Source organism: Pipra filicauda, unplaced genomic scaffold (genome assembly GCF_003945595.2).
Source record: "Pipra filicauda isolate LSUMZ 115617 unplaced genomic scaffold, ASM394559v2 scaffold106_size2291244_pilon, whole genome shotgun sequence".
NCBI classification, from domain to species: Eukaryota; Metazoa; Chordata; class Aves; order Passeriformes; family Pipridae; genus Pipra; species Pipra filicauda.
The window spans coordinates 452,140-468,340 of record NW_024103507.1 but is presented as its reverse complement, the minus strand read 5'-3'; the positions used below and the strand labels follow the sequence as shown (position 1 = coordinate 468,340).

Below are 16,201 nucleotides of genomic sequence, written 5' to 3'. Positions count from 1 at the left end.
TTAGCTGGCCCTCCAGAAGATTAGCTGGAGTGTGTTAACTGTGTCTGTAGTACTAGGCTGAGGAGAAGAAGAGGTTTCTTAGACTGAGAAGAGCAAAGAGACTGTAATTAGAGCAAAAGACTTGGGTGAGGACAAAAAAAAATGTTATATATACTGAAACAACCTATATCCCACTTTCTTCTGGAATGCAAAAAGCTTGTGTAATAGCTAAAACAAATAAAGAAAAGCTACAGCAGTACATGAAGTTTACATTTTAAATGCCTCAAAATCTACTGTCATAGAAAGCTGTAACTGCAAACTCAAGAACTCCAAAGTTAGGAGATGACAATATTAATATTGTTTTCAAGGCATCCACTCAGCCTTTTTCAGGAAAATCCAGGATGATACCATCTTTAATTACATGGTCATATCCAGTGCTCCCTACAGTGTTAATACGAATGCTGTTCAATCAATAGTTGCTCTCTATTTAGTTTCGTCATTGTGTAGATAGAGTTTATTTACTGTACATTGTTTAGCCTCTTGTCTTAATGCCAGTTACAAAATTACATGAATGGTTTATTTCCTAACATCCTCTATTATAATGTTCATGTCTGTAATATCACAATGCTTTACAAACATTCGTTACATTCTTTTTGTGGCACTTCTGATTATAAAATTTTTCTGCAGTGGAGAAACAGCCCAGACAATAAGAAACTATTACAAACATTTTCCACTAATTTTGAATGTCCAGCTTGAAAAGTTCAGGGCCTATCTTTCAGGGAATTTAATGATGTACAGTATGTAGTAATTTATTTGGACAGCAATAGACGACTTCTGTGCCAGAGGAGACAAGGGGAGATGCATGGAAAGCTGAAGAGACAGAGAGATCCTCCAGGGTCTTATTCAATTACTTTCATCATATGACCATACTGTGCCCTTACTCAGCACAGGGAAACCTGAACAGGCTTGTGTGTATCGCTCTTCACTACTGTCATCCGTGCAGGACAAAGGGCTGCTGAACCAGCTTTTAATCCATGACAGGTTTGCACTCTGCTGCGAGTAGAAGAGTGCAGAAGCCTGGGCAGAAGTTACCAAGGGAACCACCAGCAAGTCCTCTCTGTACTGAGAGGAAGGCTCCAAGCACTTGCTGGGTTTTTCCAAAATATCAAAAATATAGAACGCAGTTGTCAAATTCTAATGAATATGTTTGGTTATCACATATAAAGTGTAATTGTATTTCCAAAGCCTTGGTTTGATTAAAACAAAGTTTTCTCAGATGGTAGAAAAGCACACACTTTTAGTACAGCAATCTCCCTTCCTAAATATCAATCTCTCCTACTTCTCCAAAGTACACGCACAAAGGATTTCTTATATTGTTCTGAGCCATGTTTTTTGCTTTCAGGGAGAGAAAGAGGCAGCCTGTGCCTGGTTTGTCCCTGGAAAATTCACACCCAATCAGGTAAAGCCTGGAAAAAGCAACTAAACAAGCTCTTCTGATAGAAAATATTAGGCTGTCTTAATTATAAGACTAATGAAGTAATAGCATTTCTTCAAGAGCTGATATTTCAAGAAATTAGGAAATATTACTGCAAAGATGAAAGCCTTCCAGATATAACATAGTTAAGAAACAGATGTGCTTTACAAATGATGAGCTGCGTGCATGAAGAAGCGTGGGAGACGAGTGCTGGCTGCTTCAATTTTTCCTTTATAATCTACAGTGAACCTGATGACAGCTTTTGAAAGAAAAAAAAAAAAGAGAAGAAACAAAATCTGTAGTCAGGCTAAACCATGAAGATGAACACTAGCAAGCAAGATTCCTTTCATGAGTATTTCAAAAACACAAGCCTTCTCAGATATGGCACAAGAATCTACATAGCAAAAAGTTAGGGATTACTCTAGGGCTTGTAGATTTTCATTGTGCAGAGGCTAGAAAACCTAAGATTGCATTTTAGGTCCTCTGAAAACAGAGCCCTTCCTCCTTACCTCCTTCTACAGGCAAGACTGGGATCATTTAGAATGTTGTCTGGCTCTCACTGTCATTTTTTATCAGATACTGAACACAAAATTTAAGAGGAAGGACTTTAAAGCTAATGATAAAGGAATAGATAGGACACACAAGGAGGAAGGGAGAAAACAGGACAGTAAAAATTCAAAGCTGAGAGGACCATAGGATATGCATGTGGATGGATGGAGCGAAGAGAGGAAACCAGAGGTAACAGGCAACAATGAGAAAATAAAGACAAGACCAAGCTGAGGACTGCATTGAGTGCCCAAGGGCTATAGCCTGCTGCCTGAGCTGCTGCACCACTCAGAAAATGCTCGGTTTTGTCTTACCCTGCTCCCACAGGGCATGTGCTTTTGGTAGCTATTTCAGCCCTACTTAGGGAAAAAATTTCACAGAATATCCACTGTGAGGATTGTGCTATATAGTTCTTTTTGCTTTCCCTTTCTTAGTTCATTACACCACTTATTTTTTGTACTTGTCAAGAGAATACTTTAATATTAATTTTCATCACATATTTATTGTCCAGATATCACTGCTTTAAACCTCATTCACCAAAGCACCATCAGCAAAAAGTGAGTCAGGGGAAGTTGTTAAATGTATAGGTAACAACAGCCTTCTCTATCTGCATAAGTAAATTATCTGAAATCCTAACACACTGCAGAAAGTAACTGAGTTGGACTTAAAATAAAAAATAATTTTAATTGTATATGTATAGTGACACAGCTCAGTCCTGATTACTTATTTACCATAATCACAATCTAGTTTCCTCCAAGCGAAACTAGAAATTCAGGTTTTCAGGAATGGTTAAGTCAGGCAGCACACTTAACCTTTGGCAACTACAATAAATTTGCTTTGTAAAGATCTGAGTCATGTATATTACTCAGCTCCTTGTTGTTGAATAACTTCTCACAAACTAAAATGAAGACTATCTTGCACACATCATGTGCGGGACTTGGAGTTTCTCAGTCTTTTCACAATGACAGTGGGTGAAACAAGTTTGCTTTTCTTTCCACTGAGAAAAACATAGAACATGTGAATAATTGTGAAAAATTAAAAGACTCATTTCTATGCTATGTTAGCAGAAATCTATCAAAGCAACAGAGCAGCACTGGTTTATGTTATGTATGTTTTTAAAAATCTGTCTGTATGTTTGAAAGTGGCTGTCTATAGTTTCACTGTATTTTCCATACTTTGACATCAACAGTGTGATTTTTCTTTGAATAATCATTACAGTGTGAAATATACAGTTTTGGAAAATAGCAGATCTCATGAGAAGAGGGTAACAGGTGTCAAAAAGGACTCTGAGCCTACAAGGTCTGTTTTGGTCTAAAAAATATCTTTGTTTCATGTTACCCCATTGTTTTTGTTAGAAATACTAAGCTCTGCCAAAAAGAAAGGGCTGCCAGGGCTTCGCAGCCTTTTACAGTAAGTTTAAGAAACTGCTTGAGATTGTTTAGATAAGGGAAAATTCAATAGTGAGTAAATTGGTTTAAACCCACCACAAGGGTAGGAATTTCCTCTTACAGTCCAGTACAAATTTACTGTCTCATAAACGTAAACACAAATATTACTTGTCCGTTAGTCTAAAAATCTGTGACACATTGTGTATAAACCTTTCCAGTAATGACTTCGGTAGGTCATAACCATACCGTCATCTGTTTCTGTTGTAAGGGATTACGCATAATACTCCATTAATTTTTCAGTAGTTGATAATAGCAGCTGACTGTGCTGCAAACATGGAAATTGATTTGCTCTGAGTCTGCTGCAGGATGACAAACCATTGCTCCTTTGGCTACTCTTGCACTCCGTGGTGGCTGGAAGTGACTATTTCTCTACAGTATTACAAAGCCAAGTGCATGAGCTCTGTTAATTAACATAGCCCACCCAATACTAGGTTCACTGTACAATAGGAACAAAAGATAATAAAGCAGCAATGAAATCACAGTCTGATAGAGTTAATTTGCGGAAATATCCATAAATTGATCTCATCTTGTGAGTCCCCTCTTAGCTATTGTGGAACTGATTTCAATATTTATATTAATTTTCCACAATATTGGTCATCTGCATGCTGTATTATTTAACCTGTTCTGAAGTTTTTCTATATGAAAAAATAAATAGCAGATGAAAGTGATAACATATTACTTTTTTTATGGTGTTTTATTTACACAAGTCCCTGGTATTTCTCCAATTTAAAAGCCTAAAGTCAATCATCAAAGTTTGTTTCCTGTAGTGGTTTTGGTACCTGGATAAGGGTCCCATTGCATTTAAAACTTGTTCTAAAACAACAGCTTGTATTTGGAATCAATGAAAGGTAACCATTGTCTTTGGGACTTTAGGTGTGAAATATAGCCATATAATCACCTCTTTAAAAAATCCAAACTTAAAATGTGTTCTGGAGAGCCTATTTCTGGTGTGTAGTCTACCAAATAGCACTGTAAAATCTTGCATCAATGCTAGTAGTACCTGTATGCATTTGTTAACAGAAACATGAACAAAAATACTGAAATACTGACATAATATACAATAAAAGAGGCAATAACTGGTATTCATAACAACTGAGGAACAAAGTGGAAACCTTGAGGTAGCCTTATTGTTAACAGGGTACAGAGAACACAAATAACATGAATTGATTTAACATTAAGGGAAACTCAAATAGACAAGAAAATTTTCAATCAAACTTTCACTTAAACCATTACAGCTTCCAAAAGCACTCAATTGATTTTCTTGAGAAAATCATTCCAGAGAAATTATTTTCTTTTCTCACAGGGAAACTCACCTCAATACAGAAATAATACAGAAACGCTTAGGAGCAAAAAACCCCCTTTGCCTGCCCAGGACACTGGTGGCAGAGCAGATCTCTTCATAAGCCAGGCTCGTCCTCTTCACTGGCATAGACAGAAGATCACTAGTGATGATGTGCACACATGCACACATACACACACTCACTCTCTAGATTCACAAGAACATGCACACTTGCAGATCTTCCCTCGAACAACCAGAACAGCCCATCTCTTTATCCAAAACCCCTGCCTCGATCCCAGCCCCTCATACCCACACTCGCCTCACACACACCAGTCTCCCCAGCACCTCTTTTCAAGACATAACCCAGTGACTGGTAGTCAAGATCCCCCACTCACCCTCAGCGTCTGGCACCAAGACCCCACCTGCTCCAGCAGTTGACATCACAGGTCAGAGACACCTACACCCCAGCTCTGACTCCAGTTGCTGGTCTAGTAGTCTCACCAGTCCCCTCAGTAGCTGGCACTCAGTCCTTGCAGCACTCAACATGGGGCAGAGAGTCTACCCCTCACTTTTTTCCTTCCTGATCCCTTTTCCCTAAACCTTACTTCATCACTTGACAGAGCCACGCAGACGCCTCAGCAACATCCTGGACCCCCAGGTTTACATCCTTATTTACTGCATAGTCTGATTTGCCTGTTTTTTTCTTGATAGGTCGTCAACTAGTGTGACTGAGTTTATTTTTGATTATTGTCTTTGTCAACATAAACTGGTCAGGTTTGATGTCTGCGTGATTGTCTCCCTCCCTTTCCTTATTGGCAAGGTGCTCAGATAATCCTGAAAAAGAAACATTCTCACACTGCATACCCTTCTTTGTCAGCGCAACTGAGCAGGCTTGTTCTCATCACCACCTCCCTCCTCATGTGCCCCACAGGTTTTCTCTCTGCATGTTCTTGTGTATGAATCCTTTCACTACATACCCTTAGAGGAGCAAAGACCCTGTCCATATTTCTTTACAGAGACTTCCACTAACTGAAAAGATCGGTAATTTCAAAAGGAAAACTGAAGTTGGTGATTTCTCATAATTTCTGAAAATCATGTTACATATTCATTCCCACATGTGAGTCTTAGATTTCTTTTTTTATCTTCTTTTGCAGTGAGGTTTGAAAAAGTGTGCTGCAAAATTGTTTGTGCTATAAAAACAGACGAATAATATTAATTAAACTAGAAATATATCTGTATTAGTGAGAGAGAGCTAGGAAAAAATCCTTACCAATATTACTGAAGATAAATTTATAAGGTAAAATAAAATATTCTGCATAGAAGTAATGAAAATGTCAATTAGTGCAATCCTTTATGGAGCCATTGCTTATTATTTAATTCACTGCTTTGTTCTTCCAGTTTTCATTGGCTAAGATTAGTGTACCAGCATGAAAAAAAATTATGTATTTCTATGTGATTTAAGTGACAAGGAAAAGGAATACCTTCATGATCAATATTTTGTTTGATCTTCTGAAGAGCTATTTCCAGATGAATTCTAGGCATGTTTGGAGAACTGAAAACTGCAAAGATGTAGATTTCCATTCTAATTTCTTATAACACTTATGGTTTTCTTCAAAAAGTTATAAGGTGAAAACCTGAATGCCAACACTTAAGAAAATTGTGATCAAGGATAAACTTATTAACTAAAGAAGTTTAATCTCTTAAAGTTCTAACACAAGAAAGGCCTTCAAATATATCTCATATAGTACTATTTAAAAATAACTGAAAATTGTTTTTTCCTCTTACATAGAGTAATAAATAACATTTTGTCTCTCTTTTAAATATCACCTAATAAATTATATTCTTTCTCTACTATGCATACTTTGCTTACATAACTTGAGAAAACCCAAAACATTATACTACAGAAAAACATCTGAATCTGATTAATCATATTTTCTCTACTAAACTGTTTTAAAATTAAAGTGCAGGCAAATTTTGTGTTGTCTAAACTATGTTAATGGAAGGCTGCTCAATATCATAATGTTTGCAAGATCTGCTATAGCCTCATGTTAGAACATAATAGGATGTATTATAATATCCAGCAGGATATTAACTGTTCACATCCTAAGTTTAGTACTGCATCTTTGGTAGGAAGCAAAATTAATTGATGGTTAAACCTGTGAGAGTAAAGTCATTGATGCCTGCAGCCCAGCTGACTCTGGTACATTAGAGCAGATGGGGCAGATAGGTGTGGTCTGTAAAGGACCAGTCCCTGAATGTCGTGGGGACCTACGCAGTGCTACCATTTCTTGTTGTGACTATTTATTTTGTGTCCTTTTTTGCATCACTCATGACTAAGCAATCAACAATCCAGAAAAAAACCCCAGAACACTTGTTTAGGAATATAAAACTTTCTGCAGAGAGGAGAGGGTTTTTTGTGGGATTTGGTTTTTGTTTTTTTGTCCTAATAGTTTGGTCTTTGCCCACTAACAGAAATAAAGAATTGTGCAGTGTCAGCACCTATGGTTTTGCTAAACAGACTTGAGAATAGGTCTGTAATTAAACATGACAGTGATGTACCCTCTGACATTGCTTATACAACAGTTCCAGCCTTTGGTGAAGTACAAAGGTAAGAGACCAAAGAAAGTAGATAGGCTTGTTCACTTTTCACAAAATCCTTTTTGCAACAAAGAAATGGGGCTAGAGCGGGCTATTGGATTGACCTTGTAGGGCATCTCTTATGTTTTTATGACTTAATCTCTTCAGTACAGATAGGATCCGACACAAAGAAAGTCTTCTATAACCAACAGTGCTTTTCACATGTTACAAAATAATTCTTCACACAGATACCTGACTTCATCTTTAGGACTTCTTAGCCTGGATGAACTGTTGGTTACTATTTCTCAGTTCCAAACCTGCTCAGAGATCACTCAGCTCTGCATAGCTCTGTATTGTCCTGCACAGAGAGCCATCAAAGACAGCTATTGAGGAAACTTTATACAATACCTGGTGAATGTTTTTGCCAACAACATTATTCAAAACCAACTAATCTATGCTAGCATGCGTTATACTTATTCCTACTGGCTCTGAAAAAAACCAAACCACTAAACAGGACTATTGAGTTATTATGACCAGTATATGGTCTTTCTCTATTTACTTTTTTTTCCCTAAAAGGCGTTGTAAAGGCCACTGGGGTTTTACCAAGCTGTAGGAAATGCTAACTGGCTATGTTTGCAGCATATGTTTTAAGGATATTATTTCTGGTCTTCACATGATTCATTGCTTAATCTTTTAAAACAGGGTAATGAAAACTAGTATTTAATGATTATAATATATAATGTTAACACTAATTTCAAACAAAGACAAGGTAGGAGGAAATTTCTTAATTTCTCAGAATTTGAATAGATAGCTATATACTTTAGAAAAACACATTGCCAGAGAATAGGTGGCCTAAATTAGACAAGTTTGCATGAAATGTTCATCTACAACGCCATAATTCCTTCCACCTTTCTGAGCAGAGACACACATTTTCTGAACATGGGCATACACACAGATGTTTAAATAGTGTTGGCACTTGACAAAACCTGACATTTTACAGTTCTGTAAACCATTTCCTTTTGCTTTCAGTGTACTCTATTTAAGAAATGAGCAGAAATTAAGTCAACGTTAGAGATGTGCTTGAAGACAGCACTGGAGTGCTGAACCACAATTGAAGAAGTTAAGTGATTAAATTCACGGTCTTCTTGCAGTATTCAATCGTTTAAGTTCAAGAGAGACACTCCAGAACACACATGGTAGTTTCAAATGCTGAGTACTTTAGATACTGTAAACACAAGGTCAAAAAACATCAAAAGTATGATCTAGCTTTCCAATACATATCTCATCGCACAGGGCTGTGCTACATGATCTTAAAAATATTGGTTTTATAAACTTTATGTTGTGCGTGTGTACACAAGTATGCACACAGAAAAACCACACATAAAGTATATCAATTGAAAGAAAAGATGCAATTTCACTACAGCCTTTCCAATGTTTTATAATAAATATGTATTTTGGCAATAAAGAGACCATTTCTACCAAAAAATATATAAGAATAACTTTTGTACTTAACAGGTTCCAAGAATATGTGAACAACCTACTAGTACTTTTCGTAGTCTGTTAGCAATGAACAGTTTTTACAAGTTTATTTCAGTACAAAGGTTAGTGCTAATTCTGTTGGTGTCCTCAGGAGTTTGTACTGTAACAGAGGGGAACTATAAGAGCAAAAACCCCATAAGACTGACTTTGCAAAAAATCCGAAACAAGTCAGCTCAGGGAACACTTTATTGTTCACATACAGTAACTTGGATTCAGTTAATGTATGAAATAGTTAGAGCTGAGTCAGTTCAGAGAAGGTGAAGGAATTATGGAAACTGACAAAAATAACCTACAAGTCATTTGTGCTTTCAAAGGGTTGTTTAAAAAGCTCATTGTGGAATTGACTGGTGAGGTTTCATTGATTAGGTCTGGGGCTTGGTTTCCACCAGCTAGGAAATACCTACATAAGAAATCTTACAAGATTTCTTATAAGAGATAAGAAATGTTTCTAAAACTGACAAAAGTTAAAAGTAATTGCTGTGATATTATTTGACCTAATCTACTAGGAATTTGTATGGATTTACTTCCCTCAGCAGAGCAATCTTGTGTTGCATGAACATATGGAATGAGTGATGGTCAATGGCATCCTGACTTGTATCAGAAATAGTGTGGCCAGAAGGACTAGGACAGTGACTGTCCCCCTGTACTCAGCACTAGTGAGGCCACACCTCTATCCCTGTGTTCAGTTCTGGGCCCCTCACTACAAGAAAGACATTGAGGTGTTGGAGCATGTCCAGAGAAGGGCAATGTAGCTGGGGAAGGGTCTGGAGGACAAGGAGAAGAAGCAGCTGAGGGAGTTGGGGTTGTTTAGTCTGGAGAAAAGAAGGCTCAGGGGGGACCTTATTTCTCTCTACAACTACCTGAAAGGAGGTTGTAGTGAGGTGGGGGTTGGTCTCTCCCAGATAACAAGTAACAGGACAGGAGGAAAAGCTGTGCAATTGAAGGCTTAGATTGGATGTTAGAAAAAACTTCTTCAGGGAAAGGGTTGTCAAACATTGGAACAAGCTGTCTGAGGAACTGGTGAACTCACCATGCCTGGAAGGGTTCAAAAGGCATGCGGATGTGGCACTTGGTGTTTAGCAGCGAACACAGCAGTGCTGGATTAAAGATTGCCCTCAATGATTTTAGAGGTCTCCTTCAACCTCAATGATTCTGTGATTTTATGGTTGTAAACTGACTTTCAATAAATAGCTAACAGCTCCATCAGGATGGCAGGCAAGAGCCCTCTCTAAGTACACTCTATCCCTCCTCTAGAAAAAAAAAGAATTTGTGTCACTGCAACAGTGAGGTGTTTTCTTTTAATTTTGCTTCATTAAAATTAACTGTACAGCTGGGCTGTATTTTTTGTCCACAACAAATGACATTTGCCCTATGTCATTTTCTTGTTTAGTTTAAACAATTGGCAGTAATAAAACAAGGGCAGGTGAATGTGTTACTATGGTTCCTGTTTGTAGTGCAGAACAACAGGCACAGAAAGAGCACAGAGACAGGAAGGTCATATTCTTTGCCAAGGAAATTTATCTTTTAATTCTGATTTTGGTGTTAGTCAAATTGTTCTTTCTGATCATCCTTTGCTGGATGTGCAAGTTAAATTATGTGATTGTATCTCAAATTGCCTTTTTTGTTTTCCTTTTTCTAAATCTTATGTGTCTAGAAAAAGAAAGAAGAGTATTCCAAATTCATGGGATGCAGCAGATACAACCTCCCTCGAACTACCTTAGAAATGAAAAATCTGTCTGGCTCGTGGTTTTGACTGTTGCCTGTGATGCAGAGAGAAGAAAACACCAAGTGCTCTTACAGTTGCTAATTTATCATTAGCGTAGTTTGTGTCTGGTTTTGGTCAGATATTATTTAAAATAATGTTTTTGTTATTTCCTTATGAAGAGAAAGTTCAGTACATGACTATGGTTGAATGCTTCCACTCCCTGACTGCTTTGTCCCACCTACTGCAAGTGGGGCCAGGAGAACACATCTGTCTCAAGAAGCACTAGGCACAGTTCCTTCACAGTCCCCCCACCTGACAGGTTGTTGTTGGTATAAGGAGTACGGCAGGTGCTAGAAGAGATCAGCAATAAAAAATGCTTTACTGGTAAATATAAAAATGAAGGGCCTTGTTTCCCCGGTCTGTCCAAAACAGACTTCATGGTAGCAGGTGTGCACTTCTTGGATGTAATTACTCTTATGCAGCACATGTTTGGACTGCAATGCTGCAGCAGGCAGGACCCAAGCTATAGATTTTACCTTATCTATTCACACAGATTGTTACTGATTTCATCCAAGTCATTCAACCAGGAAGGGATAGCTCAAGCCAAAGGAAGGAAGCAAAATAAACTTTTTTTAACAAGATATCATGCACAAATAAGAAGTGTTTGACTTTTGCCATAAGTTAGTTCTATTATATAAATATATCAGCAAAATTTAATATAAAAAAAGTGACCCTGCAATTTTAGCATACAACTTCTACCAATGACTGTTGGTCTGAGGAGAGCAACACAGTAAAGAAATCTCATTCTTTCTCAGTTCTGCTTGAGCATTCTGATAGCCATGGATACTTGAAAATTCCCTTTGATATGAATAGTGTTTATGTTTTGTTTTCCCCAGACTGGAGATATTGCACATCATTTTTGCCCTTTCATCCAGTTATTGATCCACCTTATCAGCACTACTTCAATCACATTGGGCAGAGTCAGAGACTTCCAGGAAGAAAATCTGTTATCTAAAGAAGTTTCTCACTTTCTTTCTTACTTTACTTCATTCTCTTTCTTAACAAGGAAAAGTTAAGAAAAAGCTTTTCTCCCTGATAAAAACTCACATACACTTCAGCAAGGAGACAAACTGGTCTGCTGCAGCACTTGCTAAGAACAAGCAATGACTTAGCATTATTCTCTGCCAGAATGGACAACACAGACCCAGATGGACTATCTGATCTCTAACTTCTCTATAATAAAGACCATGTCAAAATGTTGATAAGAGAGGGCCAGATAATATTTTGTTGTTAAAAATCTTGAAGATCACAGGCAAAACTGAAATGATTAGTAAAAGAAATGTTGCTGCTCTGCATGCAGCTTTCAAGCATGTATTGCCTAAACTTACAGAGTTGTTCTATCATCTCTCAGTCACTATACAACATTTCCTTCCTTCATCCCTTTGTTCAGGTGAATTTATGGAGTAGCCATGCATGCATTGGAATGTAATTTTGTTAATAGTTTCTGCACAAACATGCTGAAATCAGCTGCTAAAAAGTATGGTCAGTTTGGTTTTCTTCACAAGCTTCCTAAGAGTTACACCATAAATCAAGTCTTTTTCTCAGGACAGTATAGCCAGTTTGTCTTGGTCTATTAAGTTGAAGATGCAGTCTAGAAAAAAGCTAAAATTCACATTGTCTCTGCAGATATACAGTAGCTGTCTGATGCTACAAAACGTGCATTTGATTAGGTCAAGTATACACTGCAAGTATATGGTACATATGCATTTTGGCAGGTGAGCATGAGATTGTAAGTCTTTCATTCTTTGTCAGTTCTGTGGTACCATAAAGGACTGCTATACAGGATGCAAGGATGCATTAGAAACTTTGCCTGTTTCCACAAATGTCTATATCACGTCCATGAACAACTGGCAAGCACCAATGGGAATTAAAATCAAAATGGAAAGATAAGAGAAGATAAACTTAAGTTTGGGCAGAGAGTATGATTAAAACATTGAATTTTAATTAGAGACACTAGAACAACTTCTTTTGCTACTTGCAGTCTTCACTTTAGGGAAAACAAAGGTTAGTTCTTTAAACCAGCATTACTCTTGCTCTTACTGTTTCGTTAGGATAACAGAGGTGTGAAATACAGGAGGTGGGTGAAAGGCAATTCTTGGAGGAAATCATAGCAAGGGATATTACATTTTGATACAAGGCAAAAAAATCCTCACCGTGAGGTTGAAAAGCTCAACTGGAAATGCTCAACAAAGCAAACAGTCTATATTTATTTTGGCCAGGTATGAGTTGAGATGACTGGTTCAAATGTCCTTCGGAGGCCCTTCCTAACCTGAGTAAGTCTATGGCTGTATGTGTGTGGGCTGACAGCAAACAGTCTTATACATATATGAAGATTGCTAAAGCCAACTGACTTATAAAGAAATCTGAGAAAAGACAATACGTTTAGCCAGATTAGTCTTGCTGTGAAATTAAAAACTCATCTTTGAGAAATTACTCCGAGAGCTGTAAAAGCTCTCCATTTTTTCCTCTCCAGTATTCTACCAATCGATAAAGAAGAATGTTTTGCTGTAACTTAGTCTTTATTATTAAAGAGAGAAAAGTATATAAGAAGAGTAAAAAAAATTTTTTTCAGTAACAAGTGAAAAAACAAAGGTTACACAACAACACACTTCGGCAAACTTAACTTTGTATTTGAAGCTATAGGTATAGAAATATAAGAAGGACCTTAAGAGCTGAGACATTGTTTTATAACTGAGCAAAATTACTTTCTAAGTATTAACAGCATGAAGAAATCCTAGATGACTTCTAATAAAGCTAGCTCTAGAATAGGAGCAAAGGCCAAACTGAGCTGAATTAAAGCCTACCACCATTTCTCTAGTGATTCAGAAAATGCCTTCCCTGTAGATTAACTTCTGCAATTGGAAGAATTTTTTCGAGCATGACTATTGAAAGTGTTGTCTGTCTGACTACAGAAATATAGAAACAGCTGGTCAGACTCTGGAAATTAAAGTCTTCATGTTAGAGAAGAATCCTATACCTGCCCTAAAATGCCTCTAGCACAAATCCTGTAGATGATAAAAGACTAGCATAATCATCTCTGAGCCAATTTTCCTAGCCCTTGGCAATACAGTGAGCTGATCAGGTCAGAGATGATGTTTCAGGTCCAAATGAGATTTAACTGAAAAGCGGCAACATCATCCCTCTAAAGACAACATTAATTCTGAGACTAATAATGAATGCCTTTTCTGCTGTTTCTTTACCCACTGATAATTTTTGCCAAAACATATCTCTGAAACTGAAGTCAGATGAATTTCAGCAAATGCTGCCTCTGACTGCAACATGCAGAAGTAACTGTGAAGCCCAAGCTGACTCAGACCTTACTCATCCTCACTAGGGAGCCAAGTGACTGATTCCTTGTGATTTCTGCTCTATATCAGAATATTAAATAAGATTGGGCATGTTTTGAAAGGGCAGAAAAACATGGGATGCATAATTAAATTCAGTGAAAGTTTAACAACTTCCATTTGTACTCCGTTGCTATATCTACTCTTTTGCCCCCTGCAGTACTTCCTCCAGTTAAGTTTGTCCTGAGAGTAGAGATTTGCATCCAAAGAAGAAGCAAATAATGTAGAAGAAACCATAAGAAACTTATCTGTTAGAGACTCACCCATCATTTGTAAGAAGACTGAAAGGTGTAAAGGTAGCTTCCTGTAACTCTGATTAATTGGTAACTTTGCAGCTCGTTAGGCTGAATGCTGTTCAGGGCAGGAGTCATACATTTTCACCCTCTGCATAGCATCCAACACACACTTACTGTTACACCAATAAAAATAATGAACTATCACAGTAGCAAAGCGCACTGATCTTCCCAGATGGTTCTTAAACAAGTGATTAGGGTATATCAGAAAGGGAAATTATTTTAACCAAAATAAAACCTCTCCATATTCTGCCTTTTGTAATTTATTTTCTTGTGACCACGGTGCCTTTTCCTTCCACATGCCCAGCGCTACCACCACTGGGATCACCAGAGGTTGACTGTGGCAGGGCACTACTCAGCAAGGGAAAAGGCTGTAACTTCCTGTCCCAAACCCATTCAACACAACAGAAAACAGTCTGCAGTGCACATTATGTGGGTTACTCACGGCTCAGCTTCAATGCTCTGGTCAGCAGCTATGTAGTTAGCAGGGATGTAGCCCTCGAGCTTGCGTCCAGGACAGACTGACCCCGTTGGCAGGAGGAGCCTAGCATACCACCAGCCCTCATGGGATGCATTCAGCACTTCCAGCTTATCCCCAGCTCGAAAGCTCAAGTCCTCCTCAGTGCGAGCGTCGTAGTCAAACAGTGCCACAAAGGTGCAAATGTTCGCTAGATGCTGGCCAGGCAGCGGAGGTAAAGGTTTCTCTTTTATCTTATGCTCTAGGTCTTTCTGTCCTGCTTGGAAGTCAGGTCTTACCACAGCAAGGTTGGCGAAGACTTGGCCCACTTTGTCATCCTGCTCATCATTTGTCCCCAAGAATAAGCAGGGGATGTAAGGTTCCAAACAAGGGCAGTGCTTCCGGCAAAAGTTTCCCATCCTGGCTTCTTGTTCCTTCCTCTGCTTCTGCTTTTCTTTTGCTTTTCCCAGCTGCAAGACCCTTAGACCAGTTTTTCCACCATCAACATTTCACCTTTTTGCAGATTTCTTCTCCCCCTCCTCCTTTGGCACAAAATGAAACAACTCTTGGCACAGCTGGAAGCTCCTCTCCAAACCCCACTGAGAGCTCATTACAGGCAGCTCCCAGTTAGGGAGTGAAACCTGAGCATTCAAGTGCCAGCGCACACGTGGAAGAAATTTCTCACTTCCTTTTTGGAACAGGAAAGCAACACAACGGCTGTGCTGGGCTGAGCTCTGAGAACAATGGAAAAGTGTGGAGCCTCTTCTGCTACAGCAAAACAGTAATGTCAGAACATCTAAGCAAGGGAGGCTTCTCAACTCCTACTGCTTGGGATGGGTGTTTTCTTAGCTCAGGTGGGGTCCGGTCATATGATCAGCAGTTAATGTAGGCAAAGTCTGCCTTGGTAATCATTAGCCAAGCTGAACTGCCTGTTTCCTCAGTAGTCTCTGACGTGGACAGCTTGACTGAATATTTCTTTTTGTTTCCTGGTTTCTGTTGGTTTCGGTTCGCAGTGGGAAACCTTTGCTCACCTGAGACTGGCAGACGCCCTCACCCAGAGTGCACTTGTGGCTCCTGCCTTCACTCACACCTGGGTGCATTCCCTACCAAGTGCCTGCCCTTTACAACAACCCCTTGGTTTTTTTTTTTTACTCAGCTGGGTTTGGCACTTCTTACAAGGAAAAACAAATATATACAGCTTACAGTAATAAAGCAGTACATTTTAATGCATTCCTTATTCTGCATTTTAAGAAAACAAAGACATCAGCCAAAAAAATAGCTCTAGGTGGTTGTCTAATTATATCAAGCCTATATAGAAATAATGTCTGTCTTCCAGTCACCATGTAAAACAATGAAACTGCATTGACCAGTATATTCCCATTTCTAAAGCACTTATAACCTGGCATACAGACCAAGCACAGGTGTCTAGATACTGCTATGGCAATGCAGGCTAAGGAGCCGGCTGCCATATCAGAGCAGTGCAACCCAGGCTTTACAGCT

General features: G+C 38.5%; 1 protein-coding gene across 1 annotated transcript in view; it reads right to left on the bottom strand.

The window, feature by feature from the left end:
• Positions 1 to 15,328, bottom strand: part of FRK (fyn related Src family tyrosine kinase) — a 47,324-nt gene extending 31,996 nt beyond the window's left edge. Inside the window, exon 1 of the mRNA XM_027745361.2 lies at positions 14,690 to 15,328. Coding sequence (XP_027601162.1) covers positions 14,690 to 15,120 — 431 coding nt within the window. The 5' untranslated portion in view covers positions 15,121 to 15,328. The remainder of the gene's footprint in view (positions 1 to 14,689) is intronic.
• Positions 15,329 to 16,201: the final 873 nt, after the last annotated feature.